This window comes from Chiroxiphia lanceolata, chromosome 13, assembly GCF_009829145.1.
Source record: "Chiroxiphia lanceolata isolate bChiLan1 chromosome 13, bChiLan1.pri, whole genome shotgun sequence".
Lineage (NCBI taxonomy): Eukaryota > Metazoa > Chordata > Aves > Passeriformes > Pipridae > Chiroxiphia > Chiroxiphia lanceolata.
In genome coordinates, this window is record NC_045649.1 from 2185190 (window position 1) to 2209120 (window position 23931).

At 46.4% G+C, this 23931-nt stretch overlaps 1 protein-coding gene across 7 annotated transcripts; it reads right to left on the reverse strand.

The window, feature by feature from the left end:
• Positions 1–2678: 2678 nt before the first annotated feature.
• ZDHHC1 (zinc finger DHHC-type containing 1) lies at positions 2679–22841 on the reverse strand. Of its 7 annotated transcripts, none has more exons than XM_032700833.1 (13): positions 22732–22841; positions 19979–20197; positions 18617–18668; positions 18160–18286; positions 17442–17543; positions 16477–16601; positions 15982–16140; positions 12445–12557; positions 6844–6862; positions 6777–6807; positions 6075–6168; positions 5325–5433; positions 2679–4903 (listed from the first exon to the last, which is right to left on the reverse strand). In XM_032700833.1, exons 2-13 carry the CDS (start codon positions 20195–20197, stop codon positions 4626–4628), a joined length of 1428 nt encoding a protein of 475 aa, XP_032556724.1. In that variant the 5' UTR covers positions 22732–22841; the 3' UTR covers positions 2679–4625. The 7 variants fall into 7 exon arrangements, with proteins under 7 accessions (XP_032556724.1, XP_032556722.1, XP_032556721.1 ...); XM_032700831.1 differs by adding an exon at positions 21783–21865 and having other exon boundaries at positions 6777–6862; positions 22732–22838; XM_032700830.1 differs by adding an exon at positions 21771–21865 and having other exon boundaries at positions 6777–6862; positions 22732–22838.
• Positions 22842–23931: the final 1090 nt, after the last annotated feature.

The window sequence follows — 23931 nt, forward strand, 5'->3', positions numbered from 1 at the left end:
GTGCTCACCCTCATCCTCTTTGCCCCTCACCTCCCCCGGGGCTGGGCACTCCAGGCTCCCGGGAGTCATCTCGTTTCAGGAATGAGTCGCTGGCTCGGCCGCGTCTGGGGTGGGATGAGGTTATGCGGGAACGCTGCTTCTCCGGCGCGAGTTGCTACAAAACAGAGGGAAGTGTTTCGGAGGTTGTGCAATCTGTGTACGGTCACCGCGGCAACAGCGTGTCCACAAGGCATCAGCAGGGCTTAGCTGCGGCTGCCGAGCGGCGCGATCGCGGGGTGCTCTGTGTGCTGTGTGTGCTGTGTGTGCTGTGTGTGCTGTGTGTGTGCTGTGTGTGTGCTGTGTGTGTGCTGTGTGTGCCCTGTGTGTGCTCTGTGTGCTCTGTGTGCTGTGTGTGTGCTGTGTGTGTGCTGTGGGTGTGCTTTGTGTGTGCTGTGTGCTCTGTGTGTGCTCTGTGTGTGCTGTGTGTGCCCTGTGTGTGCTGTGTGTGCTCTGTGTGTGCTGTGTGTGCTGTGTGTGTGCTGTGGGTGTGCTTTGTGTGTGCTGTGTGCTCTGTGTGTGCTCTGTGTGTGCTGTGTGTGTGCTGTGTGTGCTCTGTGTGTGCTGTGTGTGCTGTGTGTGCTGTGTGTGCTGTGTGTGTGCTCTGTGTGTGCTGTGTGTGCTGTGGGTGTGCTTTGTGTGTGCTGTGTGCTTTGTGTGTGCTCTGTGTGTGCCCTGTGTGTGCTGTGTGTGCCCTGTGTGTGCTGTGTGTGCTCTGTGTGCTCTGTGTGTGCTGTGTGTGCTGTGTGTGTGTTGTGTGTGCTGTGTGTGCTCTGTGTGTGCTGTGTGTGTGCTCTGTGTGCTCTGTGTGTGCCGGCTGTGCCACCGCCACCGGGCACACAGGAGAGGGGCAAAGCTCCATCCTCTGGCAGAAACTTCCTTTCCCCCGCCCCCCGCAATTCAAGGCAGCTCATTGAGATGCTCTCGGGACGTGTCAAAAGCAAGCGCAGGAACGGACTCACACAAAATAATTTCCCAAAGGAAGGTCCTCTTGACTTCAAAGGGTAAACAAAGAAACTTGAGCCAGGCCCGAAGATGAAAGCAAGCAGGACGTGTGTCCCATGCCAAGGCAGGAGGCTCCTCACAGCAGGCACTGCAAGGGCAGGCACAGCTGCCAGAGGGTGTCCAGGGACCACGATTTCTGATTTTAGAGGATTGTGCAAAGCTGTCATCCTGCAAATCATTGCTTATTCCTAATAAAAAGCCACAGTGTCTCGTGGTGGAAACAGCTGGTCCAGGGCACTGCCTCCTGCTGATGGGAGAGTTCATGCCCTGGCAAAAACCTTTTATTTAGTGCTGGAGGAGGTGCTTGGGGATGTCAGACCTCAATGTTTCTGCAGTGAGGGGGAGTTAAAGCTCTCACCTTAACCCAGCTCTCTGATGGTCTGGGGCTGTACCTTGCAGCCATTGCAATCCTCTGGTGTCGAGACCAGGACCACTCTGCCCACATGCTGGACTCTGCAGCAGCACCCTAATGTGATTCTATCCTTTTGCTTGCTGCCACAGGTCTGCTGTGGACCTTCCTCATCCAGGGCAGCAGAAATACCATTGGCATCTGAACCTGTGGGGTTATCAGCATTAGAGTCCCAAGAGAACAGAAGTGAGGTTGGGAAGGACAGTGCAACTCTCTCAGGAGCTAAAACCATCTCAGCCTCACCATCTTCACTCTTGAGTGCCCATTATGCATCTTCAACAGTCCTCCTTTGATGTGGTTGTGGTAAAAACACAAACCCCAGCCCAATTCAAACCACCATGTGGCACACACAGTCCTGCCTGCTGCCTGTGAGGTTCAGGAGATCAGAGTCCAACGCTGGTAGTGCTGGGAGCCCGTCCTGCTGGAGCCTGGCTCTTGGCTCAGCACCCAGCTGCTCCAACACATGGACACAGAAATGTTTGGCAGCCTCGAGTTATTCAGCAGAGTAGAGAAAATGTTCCAGCTGAAGGCAGCAGAAAGATGGCTTCCCTGCCCAGGATCCCATTGGCCTCCAAAAAAAGGTGTTTGGCTCCTGTACCTCACGAAGCCTGCAAGGCTGGGCAGAACCAGGACATTCCAGCAGCTTATGGGGCTCTGCACTGCTTGCTGGGGGCTCTGGGGGCAGAGAGCCTTCTCAGGTGTCTCTGTGTCTGACAGGGAAATTTGGCACTGTTCTCAGTAGGGCAGTAGAGCCTGGGAAGGGGAGGACTAAATGGGAACCTCAGGGTGAGCCCCATGCTCCCCCTTCCCTCCCAGACTGAGCCCAAAACCTGGCACCTCAGGACATGCCAGAGGTTTCTTCCCCTAGACATCTGATAGACCAAGAAACCCAGCTCCCCTCAGCCCGAAGGGCACAGCAGCTTTTCTGCATCCCGATGCAGAACTGGCTGGGCCTCCTCCCCCTGCTGCTCACCCTGCTCCAGCACAGAAACCAGGCTGGTTACACACCTCTGGGAAAAGGTGATCCCTGATCCTTACCCCTCAGGGAAGGTAGTCCCATGTAACACCCACAAGGCCCTAAGGAGAGGGGACTGCTGTCACCCCCACACTGGTTATGGTGCTGAGCCCTGCTGGGACATCAGAGGCTCAGGGAGAAGTGAACCAACAGTTGGGAACATCGACTGGGCAGATCCAGGAGTGGCTGCAAAAATGAGGAAACTGTTTAGCAAAGAGTATAGAAAATTTTATTGTGGTCAGAGCTCTGTACATGATTTTGGGACTAGTTCTGCATGGACAGAGATTAAGAAAACACACAAGGTCTCCTCAGGGGCACCTGCTGCAGAGGAATTACCAATGCCTTCTGGTGGAGGGACAGCTGGCCTTGGAAAACCCTGAGCCCAGTGTTGCTGCAGAGTTTCCTTGGATGACAGTGGACATGAGGAGAAACAAGAGGAAGGCCTTTGTCTAACCAGGACCCATTGGTGAGCAGATGCCCTGGTCTCTGCAGACACCCAGTGCCACATGTGCTGGCCCACAAAGGCTGGACCCACACTCACCTGCTTTTCCAAAGGGTCACACTGCCAGTGGATGCTCTTAGCCACAGCAGCAAGGGAAGTTGCAAGGAGGGTGACCACAGGCCAGCCCTTCCTGCAAACTGAGACAAAATTACTTCAACAGCTACATTACATTGCTGATCAATGGATCATGTAATTTGATGAGGAGTCAAGGCTCCTCATCCCAGTTCTTTCAGGAGACAAAAATCAGACAACAGAGAAGAGTGGTAAGGCAGCCCTTTAAAACACCCCCAAGTCTTTCTCCCTGGGGCTGGTCTCTCCCATCAAGGCTGGGAGTCCAGCCTGCCTGTCCCATGTTGGCTGTGCCCAAAGAGCCTTTGTCCTCAGATATCCTGTCCTGCTCTGAACCATTTCAGATAAGTGTTTGCAGATTGAGACAGGTGAGGGGAGAACACCTTCACTTGACTCACACAGCAAACCTGCTCTGCCCTGTCCTTCCCTCACCTGCACCCACCGTAGTCTGGACAAAGGGTCAGTTGTGCTGTCCATGCATCAAAGATTTGGTAGGGTGATGAAGACTCCCCCGGCTTCCTTTTCTTTCCTAATTCTTCCCTGTTTGTTCACCAGCACCAGGGGCCTGTCTGGAAATGGTGCAACTGGTCACATCAGCCACTGCCACTCAGGGCACCGGCCATGCCAGGGCTGTGCATGTGCCATGGCTGCCAAGTGACAAATCATGTCAGGCACTCCCATGCCTGTGGCAAGGCCTGTTGGGATCTGTGCATAGCTGCTCTCCCGGGCTCTGAGGTTAGATGGATGCTAGGCAGATATGGGCTTGCTGGAAGCCCCAGCCTCAGTGCTCAGCCAGGAATTTGTAACAGGACATGCTGCCTGGGGAAGCCAAGAGGGCAGGGAAAGCTGAGGCGCTGCAGGACAGCAGCCCAGACAGATCCCTGCCTCTCACCCCCAGCACAGGCTGCTGTGACTCGAGGCACTGGCTGTGTGCCCCAGTGTCTGCTGTGGGATCTTTCTGCACCACACACACTCCAGGCTTGGCTGGGCACTAATGCAGATCTGGCAGCCTGGGAAATGGAAAGGTTTCAGGACTTGCTGTATCCCAAAGCTTCTGATATGAGAAGGCTGCACTGTGGGGCACCCCAGGCTGCTGGGAAGGGGGAACAGGTCAAACTACATTGCCTTCCAGAGACCATGCTGGTGGTGGACTTGGCTTGAGGGGGCACAGTGGAAAGCGGTATAGGGAAGGGACAATCCTGAGGTTACTCCCTGACCACCTGCTGAAGCCCCTGCGCATGATTCAAAGACTGACAGGTTTAGGCAGATGGGAAACACAGATTTCAGGGCACAGGGAAGAGCAGAGATACAGCCTGGTTCTTCCCCACACACTCTCCCGGGAAGTCCCTGCAGCACCAGCGTGCAGAGGGCCAGGAGGGGTTGGACCTTTCCTAAGGAAAGCACTGGAACTCTCTCGAGCAACAGGTCTGCCTCAGGTTTGCCACCTTTTGCTGCCTCTTGCCTTTGGCTGAGGGTGAGAAATGTCCCCCTGCAGCCTGACAGCACATGCACAGTGAGGGATGAGCCCCTTAGGCCTCTACACAATACTAACACTGTTCCCAAAGGCTGTGGCTTTGGAATGCTGATCCCTAGGCCGCTGTGGTGTTTGTCCTTATGTCCTTTGAGCATGGATCATGTCTGCTCACATGCTGCTTGCTGGTGCATTTTCTGTGGTCAGGCTCGGTTGTGCTCTCCCTGGGCTGGAGTTGGGGGACAAGAGGTTCTCCACTGCTCTTACTTACAAACACCTCAGGAACCTTAGGAAAAAGTTCCAGGTCTTGTTCCAAGCGTCTGTCCTGCTGGCAGCCTCTCCTTTTTACCTTGTGCTCAGAATACAGGTTCTTCTTCCTGTCACCTCTGGGATTGTCTGTGGACAAGGGATAATGTTGAGAGTTGCTTGAGTTATTCTTAGGAGGCCCTTGAAGGGCTGTGTTCTCAAGGTGAGTCTGAGCCACAGGAATCTCATCCATGGACTCAGCAGACTCTGAGTGATAGTCAGCTGGGGGTCCTGCTGCCTGGATGAGGCTGATGATGCTGGGGGGCATAGCAGCTCTCAGAGAAGCTAGCACTAAGAGGTGAAGGCTGTGGCAAGGTGAGGTGGCAGCAGGTGTGGCTGGGAACTCTGCAGATGGAAATAAAGGGAGCAGAAAGCTTGAGAGAGATCTCTCAGCCCCACGAAGACATCAACAAGCCCAGGAACTCTGCTGTGGCTGATCCACCAGTGTTAAGGAAAATCATGCCTATATTTATACAAAATTCAGCAGAGAAACTGAGTGGGGCACTCTCACCTGACTGGGGATCTGGGAAGGAGGGCTGACGTGTAGCACATTCTTTAGATCCACTGTCCACTGCCGAGGAAGAAGCTTTGTGCATCTTCTTTCTTCTTTTCTTCTGCTGCTGTGAAAGCAAGAGGCCCAAGAGAGGAGAAGTCAGTTTATCAGCCCAAAGCAATGAGACAGACAGTTTTTTTACTTGCCACCTCTTTTTAATTCCTTCTACTTTGAATAATGAGCACTAGGTATAACCAAAGTCCAAGAATATTTTATAGTTTAAGACTGAGTTGCTATAAAGCAGTGATAGAGAACAGGTACTGAATGAACACACACATTATCTTCATACAGTGATTCTCTGTGTGTTGTCTCATACAGCTGGAGGGTTTATGAGACACTGATCACTTGTATTGGTAAAGCCAAACTAGAAGAGGGGCCAAAACTCGCATAGCACAGGACATCCCAGGACAAATACAAGTATAGATGAAAAGGAGTTTTTCTTATCATGTAGATGACAAGATTTTGATAATAAGCTTGGAGGAAAGGGGAAGAGCACCACCATCTGCGATTTGAGCAAGAGGGGAGAGCATCTGGATGCAGATACATGAATACCAGGAGCACAGACTTTGGACAGCTGTTTCATAGGCTCAAGCTTCATGCCCTGTGTGAGCAGGGGGTAAGCACAGCCTGCACTAGAGTGAGTGTGTGCCCCTGCACCTCGGGGGATTGTCAGCAGCAGAGGTCTGGGGTGTAGCAGGTCCTGCTTACCTGAGAAGGGACTGCAAAGCGAAGAGCTGGGGGGTCTGGGGAGGAGCTCTGCTCGGGGTCACCTTCTTTGCTGTGGACGTAGAGCTTTGGAAAGCTAAAACACACAGCAGACACACAAGGTGAGTCCCTAAGACAGGACTTAACTCTGACTCCCTTGTTGCTTGCATGTACATATCAGCCTGACTGAAGCCTCCCCTGCCTTGCACAGCATTCTCAGCAAAACTGCAGGGGAGCTTTTCCTCCACAGCTGTGCCAAATATGAAGGAAATTCCCAGGGACACAAGTTAACAGGCAAGGATTAATTAAGAGACAAAGATCTTCTTTTCCCATGAGTGCTTGCCTGTGTTATAAACTTTGCATCTCTTGACAACCTGAAATCATGTAACTATAATGAGCACATACAGGAATTACAGGACAAATCAGGCATCTTCAAAGTAATTTTAACATAAAACAATTAATAGAAACCACTTTGATATAAAATATTTACTGTAAAACAGCATTAATAGAGTATACTAGGAATGATATTTTCCCAGGGAAGGGAAAGCAAGTATTTACCCCCTCTTGAAACTCAAAGATTTCACTGTGTCTTGGTCAAAATACTGGTGGTCCCTATCCTCCTGAGTACTTCTGTCTTAGGGTCCATCAGTGACCTTGATGACAATTTCCCATTCACCATAGACACTGCTGGGAGACTCTTCTCACCCTTTTCCTGAAGTTACTGTTGAGAATTCCACTGCTTGAATTCCAGGGTCTGTATAGCCAGGGTTACCTGACAATAAGTCTGCTTCCTGGAAAAAAAAAAAAAATTAACATTTTCAGACTACTATGGACACAGAGTGGAGAAGAGGGATTTTCATTACAGATGTCTGTCCTCATGCCAGACATTTTCTGCCACCCTTGCAGGTATCACAGCTGAAACTCAGCAGGAGTCTGCTGCTTAAGGAGATGGAAAACCAAGACTGACACAATTAGAAGTCCCTGATTCGTTCATTTGGTCCAGGCAGTATTCTGTGTGACTCAAAACCAAATCACACTTAGAGAGATCAGCTTAGTCATTTCTTGGGACCACATTCAAAATACCACTTAAAGCCTCCATTAGTTACACAGTTCAATCCGAGGAACTACTCAGTGAATGCAAAAAACGATTTTTAAATGCAAAATGGCAAGGAAGATGAAAGCATGAAACATACAGGAAAAACATAAAGTATTTGCTGTTTCTTGTGTGATCCTGTATGGCTGATAAATTCTGTTTTTTAAAAAAAGCATGTGATACATTGATCATTTGCCTCAGGTATAGATGAACTCAAACTACTGCCACACTGAACTTGAAAACTGCATATTTTCAGATACATATAAGAAGACTCAATAAATAAGCCTCCTAAATCCAAGTGTTTGCATTACAGAAAAGGACTCCAATTCTCCCTCAGAAGGACCCAGTTAAGATGGTCAGAGTACCAAGGGATGCAGGCCATGAAGCCCTGTTATCAAAAAGGATAAACCATGCTCAGAAGAACCCTGACACTACTTATCAGCTCCTCTTAGACTTGAATAACCAGCAGGACAATTTCCTCTTAAGCATTTTAGCATCCAGTGATTATAAAGACACTCATTTTAAGGTAACTTTTAGGTGGTAAAGAGGGAGGGATTTAAAATGTGATAGGCATTAGCTTCAAAAATAGCTTAAACAAGCTCATGAAGACCTATTTTTCTGAACAGCCTGATCAGCAAATTTGAGAAAATGAAGTCAGAGTTGGACATCCCCCAAATGGGTTCCTGAGAGATCCAGGGCCTCTGTACTTCACCAAATTCATAAACAATCAACAAAAGAGCAGAGCAGTGAGAAGCCTGGTGATGACACTCCCTGATTTAAGGCATTAAAAATGAAAGTCAGCCACAAAGAGCTGCGGAAGAACCTTGTGATCCTGAATTACAGGGTGAGAAAATGGCACACAAAAATCAATGTTGCCAGAGGTAAAGATGGAAAGTGATGAACGTGGGGAAAGCAGGGCAAACTTTATAGACAGAGCCATGGTCTCTGAACTAGAAAACAATCCCTGGAGCTGCACGTTCAGTGGCAGCCAAGAAAATCATTTCAGATGTTAGGGATAAAAAGGAAAGGCAAATAAAAGGAGAAAATAGAAAATAGTTTCATGTTACTCAATAAATTCATCGAAAGCCTGGACACTGGATTCTTTATAGAGTTCCAGCATCTTTCACCACAGAAGACCAGGAAGAAGGTACAGAGAACAGTGACAATGAGAGGCACTGAGCAGTTTCTGTACAAGAAACAGCTGATGGACCAGGGTTCTTCAGTCAGAAGAGGGAATACTCAGGGCAGATATGAATGGAGAAAGCCTATGGGGAATGATTGTTTAGCAGCTCTCTAACACAGCACTTAGAGAGCATCAAATGAAAAAAATCAGGAAGTAGTTTCAAAAGAAACAGAAGAAAGGCTGCATTTCTGACACAGCGTGGAAATAAGCTGTGGCACTCACTGCCATAGGGTCCTGCAGGTGCTAAATGTGACATGGACTCAAGAAGTGAGAAAGGTTCATGTGAGAAACCAGCAGATACAAAGCTGTTTGAAGCTCTGTGCTCCAGAAGCCCCTAACACACCCTGCTGAGTGCTGGGAGAGAATACTCTGTCTCAGCAGCCAGAGCTGGCCAGTGTCAGAGCCAGCATACTGGTCTGATCCCCTCTGGCCAGCCTTCTCCCCATGTAGCAGAGATACTTCCAAAACCACTAGTTCCTTTCAAACATCTTGGCATCAATGTCTGGAGTCTCTGTACTCATGCAATTGTGAGATAAGAGACTTGCCCAACTGGAAACACTTCAGAATTGCTGCATTTTGTTAACATGCTCTGTGTTTAACTGCTCTTGGAAAGAAAAAAGAAAGAGGTGGAGGGGAATTTGCAGCTGTTTTATAGATGGCAACATAAAATTTGAAGGGAACTGGCTTAGCAATTGCAACTATTAAGAGTTTCTGGCTTGAGAATTATGCTACTTAGATCTATTACAGGCAGGATTTAAGCAAGTGCAAGATTAATAATCCACAGAAATTTACTGCATGTATTTCACATAGAACTTGTAACTCAAGTCAGATCATTGCTGACCATTGACTGAACACCAAATGTGCACAAATTGTCTCCTCAAAGCTCCTTGGGGGCATTTACAACCAAGATATACATTCAGGCCTCATGCACCTGAGTTACAAGTGAAGGAGACCAGACACAGTCTTGTGTCTCTGTAATTGCACAGGTGTTTTCAGAGGGAGGCAGGTCGTGGCTGAAGTGAGCTGTAGCAGGAGACATCCCAGTGTGCAGAGTAACTGAAAACAATCAGGGCTCAATGTCCACAGTGCACAAACAGGACTGCAGGACCAGCACTGCGAGGGAGATTAATAAATGATTCATCCCAAGAATAACATGAACGATTTCTTTCCAAGGGGGGAATGAAAGAGCCTTTTTAAAATCCATTTTGTTCATTTCAGCCTTCTATAAATAATGTATAACCAAAGCAGCCACAGAAATGAAAGTACCCCACTAAAGCTGAGTAGCGGAAACAAATGGAAGCAGATTCGCTCAGTAGAAAATACAATGTTCTCTCAGTGTGACAGAAACTACAGCCACAGCAGAGTCCAAGCCTCCTTCTGCTCCCAGGCATCAGCAGGACAGCCAGAATCCTTCCACTGCAGCACCAAGACAAGCTACTCTTTGCAGCTGGGTTGTTTGGATTCAGCTGTTAGTCCTGCTGAAAACAGACTGCGGGATGGACAGACCACCGGGCAAACCCTGGCCCTGCTCACCAAACACCAGCTGTGTCCACCCCAAGGACCATGGTTACAAGCTCATGATGAATTCAGCTCCCTTGCCTGCTGCAGCTGCCCTTATCAACCACTTCAGTGACAGCAAATGCCCTGAAGTGCTGTCTGCCTGGAGGAGAGGCAGAATTGAACTGGAAAAAAATGCTCTTGTCCCAGGGAAAGTGGATCTCTGAGGATGAGAGTGAAGACAAGGTTCATCTTAAGGCAACACTGGAAGAAAGAAACAATGCTGAAAATTTGAGGGAAGCTGAGTAAAATCTGTGTCTATTATTTAAAAATCAACCCTCATCAACCTGAATCAGTGTCCAAAGCAAGTTCAAAGCTTTAGGAATGTGAGAAGAATCACATCCCATCTGGCCTCATATGAAAGCCAGCTCCCTGGCATGAATGCATTATGCATTAAAGCATCAGTTTTGGTTTAGTTTGTATTGTTTTGGACTGCTATGCAACAGCCTACAGAAAAAATCGTTACTTGCACATCCTGCTTTGGGTACAGTGACAGAGGCAAAGGCTCAATGTGTCCAACTGGTTTGCATTTTTTGTGACATCTGAACCACTTAAGCGTGCAAAATTAGGGCTTTGGCTTTGTGCATGTTCTGAGAAGGATTCTACAAGTACATAAGAATCCTTTAACCTGAACAAGAATCCTCAAACCCGAACATAGCCAAAGACTTAACTACAGACCAACATGGAAAACTGAAGCCAAAACCAACACCGCAGCTGGAATAAGGCTCAAAAACAGGGATTAAAGGGGAAATGCATGTTTCTTCTTAGTCCCTAAAATGAATGAGCAGTTCAGACAAAAGTGGGAAGAGGATGATTTCCATTTTATGCTCACAACATGTTGGATCAATTACAAAGGGCTGCTGTGTTCAAGCTAAAGAAGGCTGTATTCAACACAGCTTACAAAAGGCAAGTCACTTGGTGTCCTCCTACTCCAATCTATTTGTTTGTGTTTATCTCTGGTTGCTATGTAAGAAACAAGGAAAATCTGGCGGGTTAACATTTTTTTTTAACAATGTTACTGGGCATCATCCAGTCTTTCTTGTTCCCCAAGGACTGGAGCCCTGAAACACCAAACTCCTTTTCACCCTGCTCCTTCCAGGCTTGCTGCTCCAAATTAACCATATTCACACATATCTAGAGAAGCACCAGTGCAAACAGGAGAACACCACTGAAAGGCTGCACATCCCAAATGTGCACACACACGTGAAATTCACTCCTGTTCAAATGCATTTTCAGTATCAATTCATATTCAGTAACTAGATGATTAGAGCTAATGCTTTATTATTGTTTTAATTTTCATAGTAAGCAAAGCTCTGTGAGACAAAGTGCCAAATATTTTTGTTGTTATGGAAACCTCTGTTTAAACTGAAAGTTCAACTTTTCCAAAACAATTAAAAAAATATAAATATGAAAAGCTAGGGACTCCATATTATACAAAACTGAATTAGCTGACTTTCCCCTTTGCTTTGATAGGGAAAAACCATGGATGAGTCTAGAGAGATCCCAGTATTTCTACAGAGGATACATGAGTAAAGCTTGGATTTAATTGATTTCTTATGAAATATAAAACTGGTTGTATAGTAGGTAACTTGCATAAAGTGAAAAGTTACACAGGACTGAGAATCACAGAAAAATTTAGACTAGGAAGAATTTCTGGAATTTTCTAATTCAACCCCCTGTACATAATTTGTCTGGTCAAAATTTGAGCTAATCCAATAATTGTAGCAAAATAAATTATACTGAACCTCTCAATTCAGAGCAGGGTATATCTGCCTCTGCAGAGTGCAGCAGCATTAAAGAGCTTGTAGAACTCTTTTTACAGAGATACAGATCAACATCATGGTAATCACAAGGACCCTTATCACTATGTAGTCTCAATTCAAAGAAAAGCAGATATCTGGGTCATTTCTGAACAACTGGTGTCCTTTTCACTTTGAAGATGGTTAAATTATTGGTGTGATCAGCTGCTCCATGATTAGTTTCTCCAGCCTTAGAGCTGGTCTCACTTGCAGCCACGACCTGGGATACTGCTCCCACAGGCCACCAAGATGTGCTCTGCCACCTAAACAGCTGGTCCTGTCCTTTCCAGGGAAAGGATTCTTCCCACTCTTCAGTCATCCTCCTTCGTGCTGAGCCAGGTATTTATGTGACTGCTTGGTGAACCAAATGGGAGGGAGCTGGGCCAACTCAACTATTTTTTTTATAACTTTATTGTTACTCAGATGAGTTCCCCCACCCTGTTCTAACGAACAGCTGTGCTGGCAGAGGAGATGAGACACTGTAGGGCCCAAAACAAGTGGTGGAGGAAGAGAGTGGGTGGGATTGATTCCTTTGAAAGCAGTGCTTGCTTATGCCTAAAGTGTTCATCGAATTACAGGCCTTACACTCTCTCACATCCTACTCAACCCCATCAAAGTACCTCTAAAGTCTTATCTCTAGCAACTGCCTTCAAAATCTGGAGCTCAGAAAAGTGAAGCAACCTTTACACTGCAGACAAGTGAGGCTGGTTTTGAGAAATGGACTGAAAGTAGGACAAGTACCTGACTGGGCCTCACTTGGGAGGAACAAGGCTCCTGTTGCTTGTCCACTTTTTCTGCCTCTTGCTGTGGCCGCTGCTGCAGGATGTACTCGTACGTCGTCAGCTTGTGCCACACTGGGAGGAAAGAAAGAGATCTGTCAGCACAGGAAAGGCCACTCCTCACTGCACTTACACAAACAGCCTGAATAACCACACAATCCAATGGTAACTATAAACACAAGAGGACAGATACTCTAAGCCAAAAGTACCTGTGTACTGTACTGTATCTTTTATGCACCTTACTATATCCTTTATTGTCATCATCACAATGCTTCCTTGCAGTCCCACTGCTCTTCTAAACCATCATATAATGGTACAGCCTTCTAGACTGCAGTAATTTGTTCAGCTCATTTCAGAGCAAATCCATTATTCATACCCAACAGGTATGAATAGCTTGGTGAGCAATCAGAAGGTATGTGATGCTAAATGGAGGGAAGAAATTGCTCAGGTTACTGTGTCCTGTAGGGATTGAGGCACTTCATGTGCAAACCAGTGAGCATCAAATGCACAGCCTGCCTCGTGCCAAACAGATGTGCCCAGAGCTCACACGTCCCAGAGTTTATGTGCTCTTAAGGTCCCCCACACAAACACATCTGCTTCCACAAATGACCAAAAGCACGTGACATTTCTGAGCAGCTCGGTTTCTTCGTGAGACCCAAAATCTTATCAGGGTCCAAAACTCAGGCATTCCTCCCACAATGACCCTGCTATGGTAAGTATTTTTAAAGAACAAAACCCAGAAATGGATGCTGAGGATTTTTACTGCACAGCCTGGTAGTTATTCCTCCTTTTTACAGAAGCACAGCAGTTAAAGCAGATGCCTGGGATTCGGGACATCCGGACTAAAATCCTTCCTCTGCCTGAAGACACTCGTATCAGTAATATCTTATCTCTCAAAGCCAGAGGAGCAGAGGATGACTTCACAGGGAAATGGGGGAGAGCAGAGGAGAAGGTGCCCCTCTGCTAAAGCAATCACCTTATGGAGAAATAAAAATTCAGGATCCATTTGGCCAGGAAGACAGAGCACAGAGAGATGAATGTGAGTCTGCAGCCAAGTGATTAGCAAATGTACTTAATGGGGACAGTGCAGAGTGCTGGCAAGAGCTCCTAGAATGGCACCGTTTGCTTTCTTTGAGAAACAGAATATTGCTTCACAAGCAAAGGGCTATAAACCATTTTTTAATTTAGAGTTCGTCGGTGTCTGAGTACTTACTGTGTAACTTTTAAAATATTTTAATAGAGCTATTTAGTTAAAACAGCTCTGCACTTCTTGGCCAGATAACACTGCAGCACATAACACACAACATATAATCACAGCCTGTGAAGAGCCACATATCCTTTCCTATATTCCCTTCCTATATTCCCTACTACTTTTTTCTTTTTATTCTGCTGACTACTGGCCTCTTAGTATTGAAGAAAAAATATATTCTCCCTCCACGTTTGTGAAGTGCTGTGCTGCAAGACTAGTAATTTTTAATACACATGGACCTTCTATTTGGAGAATAACCTACATCTTCCTTTTGAGTGATCACCATAAGTAATTAAAATCAGGAAAGTAACTCTGAAATTTCCGCTGTGCTTGTAACAAAACTAGATTCTAAATTTTCAAAGTCATACCTGCCTTAAGCCAGGGTTTTTTATGCGAAGCCTAAGGGCATTACCACTCACAGAGATGCTATTTTCTTTCTGTAATTTAATTGTTTAAAAATAAAAAGGTTTATGAAAAAATACTTATGAACAGTAATTACATTTGAATTGGTAAACTGTACTTCTAGTCCCAAAAGAGGGTAGACAGTTCATTAAAACACCTTAAAGCATTCAGAGGAGACTATTGACAACTACAGATGTGAAATAAGAGGAATTAAACCAGACATACTTTGTCCATCTCCCTGAAACCCAGGTTTTAAGTTAAATGCAGTTGTAAGTGCAATGCATACTCAAATGTAGCACAAAATATAGGTTTCAGTATGGTAACACCCCTCCTTTAAAGCAAGGACTTACTACATTCTGCACAGCTGGAACCAGTTTCATTAGGGCAGCAGATTTTAATGTAACAAAACATTAGCAAAAATTAACAATAATTAAATTAATTAATTAATTAAAAATTGAGCCAAAAGTAAAAGTTAATTTGGCTCAAAATTGATTCTGAAAGAGGAAAAAGAACCACCCCAAGACAAGAGCAACCAAAAATCCCCCGAACCCGGAGCAGAGCTGCGTGTGTAGTGCACATGCATGTTCCTGGCAGAGAAAGGTCTCTATCCCAGGCACGGAGCACCCTCTGGTGGAAGCTGTGCACAAGGACAGGATAAATACTGCTCAGAACTAAACCGAATAATCCTTTTTCATCCAAAAGAAACCTCACTGGAGTGGCCCCAGCTTTGATATGCTTTTTGTCTTTCCACGGTTCTAGAGATCAACCTTTTGAATCCCCAGGTATCACCATTAGCCCAGCAAAGCCAACAGTCAATTCCACCAAGAAAGCAAAATTGCAGCATGACCAAATTTAAGTCAAGCTCAGAGAGGCTCTAGAGGGAAAAGGACAGTGTCCTCACTGACTGTAACACCCGTGCCAGCTGAGGAACACTCACCCATCGAATGCTGCACTTCAGCACTGCAGCTGGTTTGCTCCTGGAGCCGCGCTGGTTTGTGCTGACCTAGTTTGTGCTGGCACCCGCACAGATGTTAACTGAGAACCTGAAAATCCATCCAAGGATCCTCTGTAACTGCCGTCCTTCACTTCTCTTCCACCACATCCCTCCTTCCCTAGTTTTGGCACCACCATCTAATACAAGTGTAAGATCTTTTCCCATCACGACTTTCGTCAGCAGCCAAAAAGCATTGGCTTCATTTTAGACGATGACTGAAAAAAGGGTTTTGATGCCCATCTGTACATAAACAAATATAAATACCCCTTCTTGACAGAGCAACAACCAGGAGATCTAAAGAGAAGCCTTTCTGAAAGCCTCTTCCCCTGAATTCCACAAGTCTTGTGTCAATATGGTACAAGTTCCATGAAGCGACCTTGGCCTGGATGTCAGGGCTCCTATTAGAAATTTAGCTCAGGACATCCACATTTCTCTGGGATAAGGGAGAAACAGGCTCTCTCACAGACCCAAGGTACAGTGAGGAGACTCACAGAGCCCATATGCAGAGTCAATCTGAATCTGCCATTGCTGGCACCATGCCAGGATTGACCACTTCATCCCACCTGGTCTCTCCAATCCTCTCCCACGTGCTTCAGTTCCAGGACAACACAGCTCAAACATGAATGTACAGGCCCATTGCAAGCCCCACATTACACATGCACTGATAAGCCTACCTGGTACTGGGGGAAACTCAAGTATGATGTTAACCCCCAATTTTCTACCTTTCCAATAGCAATCTTGCACAATGTGTGTCTATTTGTGACACGGGTGAACACACAGTGAATGCAGGATGAGTAGAAGCAAATAAAGTGAAAACAAAACAGGGATGCAGAGGACAGGAACATAACACCTACAGAGATAAATGTGAAAGGTCAAGAGGTGGCCCAGCAGGATCACGGTCACCAGACTCAGAAGAATAAAAATCCCAGCTGTGACCAAAATGGCAGGTGCCTTGGTCTCAACAGGAGATGCAGGGAGAAACACAAGCCAGCGGTCCATGTGGTTCCTTAGAGCTGTAAAACAAAGGGAATTGGAGGTTAAAAGGATTGTCCAGGTAGGAAATATCTCTTAACTAAACTTTACAGCTGGAAATCTTGTTAACTCAAAAGCAGCTGTAGACCCACTGTGCACTGGAGGCCTAAGAAATCTGGTGCCTGTGGGGACTGTAGGAAGAGCAGTTAGCTCTGTAAGGAAAGACACTCCATCCAGCTGAGCAGAGATACTCTAACAGAAATATAAAATAGAGTAAGGAACAGAGTTCCTCCTGAGTGGAAGAGCCCACAGAACCCAAACCCATATGGAGATATGCTGGTTGGTTCACAGGGTGCTCAACTGAAGCGCTGCAGTACCATCAAAGTGCTGGTCGGAGCGGAGCATCGTGGGGTCGACGAAGAACTCCACAAAGACGTAGAAAGCAACGAGCAGCAGAAGCCCCAGGCCCAGGATGGCAGACAGAACACTATTCAAAAAAAGCCTGCAAGAAGGGGAGAGGTCTCAGTGGCTTCAATAACATCACACATACAATTCAATATCCCAGACTCTAATAAAGATGGAGATAAAGACAGCTGTCTCAAATTACTGTCACACTTTCTTACACTTATGGTAGATACTGGTGAACAGTCTGACTTATTTTTTGTTACCCTGAGGGACTAAACTGTGACCCTTTAGAGCAGCTGTGGTTACAAAACATTCAAGTATATCTAGGACAGACAAAGAGCTCCCTGCACAAAATCTGAAGGCAGTGAAACGTGGCACCCAGCAGCAACAACACTTTGCTCTCCACAGGGTTTTAGTGCGGGAAAGTAAACTGAGAAGCATCAGTGATAGTCTGCTTATTCTTATCTGAAACCTGGCATGGATTAGAGGTGTCTATATGCTGCTGTGAATCCTGCCAGCTGGCAAGTCTTGTAGGGAAAGCACACAATCTGGATGCAGGTGGTTTCAGATCAGAACAGCATGATCATGGTTCTGTTCCCACTCCAGCTCTCAGAAACACTAAGGACACCCAATTAACATCCTGTAAGCTTTTCCTAATAGCAAAGAATAAGAGTATGTCCTCTGTTTTTACTCATAGATGTTCAGTTACAAAATTCTAATTGTTGGGATTTTATCCCTGGTTATTTGAACATCATAATCATGCTTGTATTTTCCGCCTAATTTTCTCATGACTGATTTTACTCAGCCAGAAACTGAAAGAAAAGTGGTTCTGTGTGGTTGAGTACAGACTGGACTGAGATGCAGGAGAAGCTTGGGAAGAGAAGGAGTGACATTACTGATGCAGTGTTTTGCTCCTGTCACAACGCCAGGCTCCTACCAGTAATTCCTCTCTCCCACACAGTTGTTGAGCCATTTGCAGTGATGATCAAAGCCACATACACACTTGTTGCAAGTTCCACAGTGCTTTGACTTGGCACTCCTGCCAAAGAAAGGGTGGCATTAGCGTGGCAGCACCAGCTCATTACCATGACTTTCCAGTGACACAAACACAGGGGGGAATATAGCAGCAGAGATCTTGGTGATAGTGTGAAAACCTTCTGCACCAAGAGCACTTCAACTCCCAAACGAATCTGGCATTGCTGGACCCCAATCCCAAACACTACCAAATTTGCCATGCAGTGCACTGCATGATTTCTAAACTGGAAATTGCTGATTTCTGATTTGAATCCCTTCAGCAGTTCTACAAAGCTTGATCTTAATGCCTGCCCTTCAGGCATTTCCTGCTACCTTATTAGTATACAGCCAGATACAAGCACACACACACACACTGTTACACACTGTTAGGTCAAACACCAACACCCAGGTAACACAGAACACAACAGCTCTCTCCACACAACATGTGAGCAATGAAACAAAACACAGAACCCTGCACACATTTGACAGTAGGTCCCTACCCAACCACCTGAACCCTGCCACGGGATGAAGCTGAGCTCGCGCCGCAGGAGCTCGGTTTCAACAGTTCAGTCTGACATTACAGACTAATGGTGAAGTGCAAAGGTAAAGAAGACACAGAAATAGGAAGAAAAGATACTTACACATCCACGTCACAGACATGGCAGTGATGGTTTTCAATGACATGGGCATGCTGGTTACGATTGAAGGTGGCCAGAGGCCCCAGATAGTTTTTTTCTCGCACATTTGCATCCGCAGGATCAATGGAGACTGCAGTAAGATGAACAACTAAATGGTAGATAAAACACACTCCTGGACACTGAAGTAAGCACACAGTTAAGGATTTAATGTCTTTAAATTTATCTTTTAATCCTTAATACACAAAGCCCATGCAGATGAGGAATATATGACTTAGAATTGGAAACCACTATATAACTGATTGCAGGAGTTTATATTAATAGAGATGTTTGCACTGTAATAAATATCCTCCAGAAAAAGATAACTAACTCTACAGGAACAATCTTCCTTATTGTGTACTATGCTGCCTCACAGAAACATCAATCCTAGCACAGGGAGTTTTTAAGAGTTACCTTTACTTACCAGAATCTGACCCTGCTGACAAAGGTCCACATTTCTCAGTCCGTACAGACCCCTTGGAAAGGAGAGTGGTTAAGGTTGTGCACATGTCCCTTCACAGGACCAAATTCCAAGAAGGAAAAAACAAAAGTCACATCAAGGAACTAGTATTGATCACCTTGCTTCCCTTTTCCTTAGCCAGAATTCCAAGAAAGAGGAGCACCCCTTTAGAGTAGGCTCCTACATAATTTACAGCCAGGATCCAAGATTTGTCATTGCTCCTTGAAACATTACCTGTTTGGATTCTTGTTTCAAAATGCAGTATCAAGTCAGAACAAATATATTTTAGGCTTATTTTGATCAGACACCTGAAGTAGCTGCTGATATTGGGAAATAACATACAAATACATATGAATATGCAAATGCAAAGCAGCAACCCTGCATGCCTGGAGTACTCCTGTGCTCAAGGGTTTGCTTTTCAATACACTGCAGCTAAATAAGCATGTGTGCAAAAATTAACCTCCTGGTTACACCCAGATGTGCACATCACTGATCATAACAAGGCCTATGGAAAATAGAGCAGTGTAGTAAGGAAAAAAACTGAGGTCTCTGAGAGGTCCAGCTGACTGGAGCTGTGATGGCTGGTGTAGCAGAATGGGAAGGGATTTGCCTTTGACACAAAAGAGACATTGGTGCTTTATTAACTGGAAGTAAAACTTTGGGATACATTAATCTGTTGAATTAGAATGACTTTAGATTGCATTATGAAGATATTTGGTAGACAAATTCACGAGGTTTGAGCTGTGATAGTACCAAGGATTTGGGTAAGCTAAGTAGATGCAAGAACACTGTGAGCTAATGACATTAATGCCTAAATCACACAGATGTAACTAAAACAATGATACATAAAATCATCCCAAACATATCAAAGACTCATAGACTAACATAAATCAGATGTATAAATTCTGTAAAATGCACATCCCATCTCTTCAGAACTTTTCCCAGGATTCTCTCAGTAATATTTCTTGGTTATTTGGTTCTGGCTAAGCAAGCACCAAGCGTCACTGAGCCACTTGGTCTAGTTTATTTTCACCAGGAAGATGCTGCCAGAAAGATGAGAAAAGCCAACACTTGCTCACAAATTATAAACTCTCACCAGGCTGTTAAGCATTAAATTCAAACCTCAGAATACCAGTGACCTAAAGTGAGGATCTCAAAACAACTGGTTTTTATAGACAGGACAAGATCAAGGTGATGGTTATCGTTCAGAAGAAGATTCTGGTTCAGCTGCTTTCTCCTGTGCTTCCTATGCTAACTGCTGTTAAAAAAAAACCACTGACAGTTTGTTACAGCCCTTGTAACAAACTCCTCTTGACCAAAGGATACGATATAGCCAGCGGGCAGCCAGTGGCGGGGCAGGAGAGGAACCAGGATTCCAAAGCCAACCAGCGCAAAGAAGAGGTACAGCAGCCAGGCAATGACCTGGAACAGGTGCAGAGGCCAGCTCCAGCCATTTCTTCGAGCACGTTGGACCTGCACCTCGGGGACAGCTTCACCCAAATCCTCTGGAGCTATCTTATTATGAGGTTTGTTGCAGATATTCATCTACAGAAATCAAAAATGGAAAACAAAAAGGACGTGATACAAAAATATTGTGCCCGAGCCCTGGTGCTGGACACATGCTACAAGGTGGACCAAGTTAGAGAGACTAAAATGACACATCTGAGGAGGGACTTCTCTCTGCATGGGGGATTTGTGATCACTAGGAACAAAAGGGTAAAACCAATTTCACACGCTAAAAGCAAGTGCTGATGTCTGTGTGAAACAACCATACCCCAAATTTGCAGCTAAGGGAAACTCACAGGCTTTGCCAGTCTTTTGAATGGCTCTAGACCTAAATGGAGCAAAAAGAGCAAAGAGGGTATTTTGGAGGCAGCCTGGAGAGACAGTATGATATGTTGTGGCCTGGGGATGTGTTCCTGTCAGATGATGCCTGGAGGATGTCAGAACAAACACTTTCACCTGTCTCAGAGATGCCAGGTCTCCCTGCCAGGTCGTGCAGACACGTGCAGTGAGAGCCTGTGGCCCCATGGCAGCACACAGTCTAATACTGCAATTTAGCACAAGGAAACAGAGATGCCTTTGTCAGGAATAAAAGAAGTGCAAAGACTAGAAACTGAAAAAGCTAACCGATAACTCAGTGACAAAAAGGGAAAAAGAAGCAGGAGCTACTCCACAACACAAGTATAAATCAGACTGTTGCTAGAGGAAGAGAACTGAAAGTTGCACATGCAGGACATCCATGCAGGAAGCAGTTTGGTTATTCAGCTGTCCTACAATATCTGGACTCCTGGCACGACACAGCAAGACTTAACTGCAAAGATGAGTTATGAACCATAACCTGGAAAGTTCCAGATGTTTACAATTCTTGACTGCACAACAGCTCCGAGCTCAGAGGCAACTTCTCCTTTTGTTGGTTTGTGTTGGATTATTAGTTGCTGCTTTTCACTTGCCACAGAGCTGGGAGGAGTTTCTAACAACAGAGAGTTGGGTTGCTCTGCTTCACGGAAAATTCAGGTGCAAGAGATACCAGGGAGAGCAAACCAGGCAGCAGGTCTGGGGCAGCACCACAAAACCAGCACTGAGAAGCTCTGCTTGACCTGAGCTGACTCCCAGTACCTCTGCACCACTCCCACCCTTCCTTAGTAACTAAAGAGGATGTGCAATTAACAACTCACACGATAAGCAACTTCAATTAGTCTGATTAACTTGCACGTGAGAGGGCTGACAGAAAAAGAGGAGGACTCTGGCTCACTTGTGATGTTTCTGATAATGGTTCCAGTGCCAAAGCAACGCCACAGGGCTGGAAGAGAGAGTGAGCAGGACAATTCCAGCCTTGGTATGCCAACAGTCCTTCAGCCCCAGGCAAAGGGCTGGAAACGTCTTTTGGGGTCAACTGGTAGAGGAGTGAGTAAGAATAGAAAAAAACATAATTTATATTCCTCAGCACAGTCCTATCAACAAGCAGCCTTTGAGGTAATCAGCAGCATCTGCCTGCATTCATAGCTTAAATTGCTACATGGCAACTGGCTCATCACTGATGAGAAACAGTTTCCAATCATGCCATCTTCTTCTCATTAGGTTGTTGAAAACTTTATTGTGCACCACCTTGAGCTACCTGATACAAAACCTGCTCAGATCATTTGAAGAAATTCCCAGGTTTTTCCTTTCTCCTAATCAGACCTTGGCTAGAGAAACAGGCCCACAGAGATCCTGGAAAGAAAAGGAGGAGGTTCTGCTGCAAGATTTTGCTGGTTTGTGACACTGGATGGTTTTAACACTATGGTATTTAATGTCCAAAACTTTGGTACAATTGGACAGAATTCTGTCAAACACTCTGTGACTGAAGCTGCCTCCTGGCTGGGCTGTCCCTATGGCTGCAGCCATCCCAGAGCAGAGTCTGGCTGTAACAGGCTCTCAGGAAGGAAGAAAGCTTGTCCCATTTCAGGACCAAAGTTCCTCTTGCCTTTCCCTGACAACTCAATGGCTTGTAGCTGATGCAATGATGAAAAACAAAGCTCTGTGCCAAGAGGACACAGCAGAGAATCACAGAATGGTTTGGGTTGGAAGGGATCTCAAAGCCCATCTTGTTCCACCCCCTGCCATGGGCAGGGACACCTTCCACTATCCCAGGTTGCTCCAAGCACTGTCCAACCTGGCCTTGGACACTTCCAGAGATGGGGCAGCCACAGCTTCTCTGGGCAACCTGTGCAAGGGCCTCACCACCCTCACAGGGAATAATTTCCTCCTAATATCCAATCTGACCCTGCCCTCTGTCAGTGTGAAGGCATTGCCCCTTGTCCAGACACTCCGCCTCCCCTTCCCGATGGGATGCCCTTATGCTGTGGGTATGCCTAGCACTCCTTTCTACCCAGCTCCAGAAAAGGCTGAATACAAAAAACAAGGCATGAAGTCACTATCAGGGTGCTCAGGGCAGTCAGCGAGAGAAGCAGCGGTACGCAGGGGCAGGCACCAGGGCAGGCACCAGGGGCCGAGCCGGGCGAGCGGGTTCCCGAGCAGCCGCTCTGGTAAGAGCGGCGTAAACCCCTCCCGCACCTCCAGCACCTCCCTTGCCTCACCTTCTCCCCGCAGAAGCGGTTGGCAGCGGCCCCGTCCCCGCCTCATGCCCGGGCAGGGCGCGGGGCCCGCGGCCGAGGCCTCCGCGGCCGCTCCCGGCGCCTCCTCGGGCCGCTGGGCCCGTCGCCATGGCAACGGCTACGGCGGCTCGCGGGGCCCAAACGGCGCCGGGCGCGGTCGTTCCGGGGGGACACGGGAGGAAGGAGCGAGGCTCTGTCCCGCGTCAGTCCCGGTGTGGGGTCCTCACTGAGACCCACGCCCGGGGAAATCCCGGCTACGACACGCCCCACCCTCCCAGGAGGTGAATTTCATATGCCTAGCGATGCCCTAGGAGCCTGCGATGGAGGCTGGTTGTGAGCCAAAGCCATCCTGCTCCTGGAAAATTCCCTTCCCTATTACGTCAAGCAGTCTTTATAGCATGGAAGTGTATTATCTTTGTAAATATATATATTCAGATTTACACTGAGATGTAAATGAGATCACAGAATTTTACTGGAGGCTTTGGAGTGGTTCATGTTTAAGTAAAGCAAACTAAAGGACATGGAAATATGGATTGCTTCTGGGAAGCATAGAGTTGTCCATGAAAGATAAAGGATCCCCTGGGCTACTGGGATAATGCAGCATTTGACATTTCTTTGAAATCCTCCCAGCATCATCTGGTGTCAGTAATTCCACCAAGACGGACCCCAGGGATGCCTGGATTATGGAATCACAGAATATCATGAGTTGGAAGGGATTCACAAAGATCATTGAGTCTGATTTCTACCCTGCACAGGACAACCCCAAGAATCACACCACGTGTTGTCCAAATGCTTCCTGAACTCTCTCAGGTTTGGTGCTGTGACCACTTCACTTAATCAATAAACAAGCAGCAAGAACCATGAAATTATTAAGGTTGGAAAAGCCCTCTAAGATCATTGAGTCCAACTGTTAACCCTGCACCACTATGCTCACCACTAAACCAGGTCCCCAAGTGACACATCCACGCACCCTTTGAACACCTCCAGGAATTCCACCGCTGCCCTGGGCAGCCTTTTCCAGTGCCTGACCACCCTTTCTGTGCAGAAATTTTCCCTTATATCCGATCCAAACCTCTCTTGGCACAACTTGAGGCTGTTTCCTCTCATCCTGTTACATGTTACCTGGGAGAAGGGGCTGATCCCCACCTGGTTACAGCTTCCATTTAGGGAGTTGTAGAGGGT

Excerpts from the sequence above, each read along its gene's own strand:
- ZDHHC1 (XM_032700829.1), bottom strand. The coding sequence starts at position 20,197 with ATGAATATCTGCAACAAACCTCATAATAAGATAGCTCCAGAGGATTTG. Across the intron at positions 6,863-12,444 it reads CCCAAGTGAGGCCCAGTCAG|GAAGCAGACTTATTGTCAGG; the intron begins GTACTTGTCCTA and ends TTTTTTTTCCAG. Across the intron at positions 4,904-5,324 it reads CTTCCCAGATCCCCAGTCAG|ACAATCCCAGAGGTGACAGG; the intron begins GTGAGAGTGCCC and ends CCTTGTCCACAG.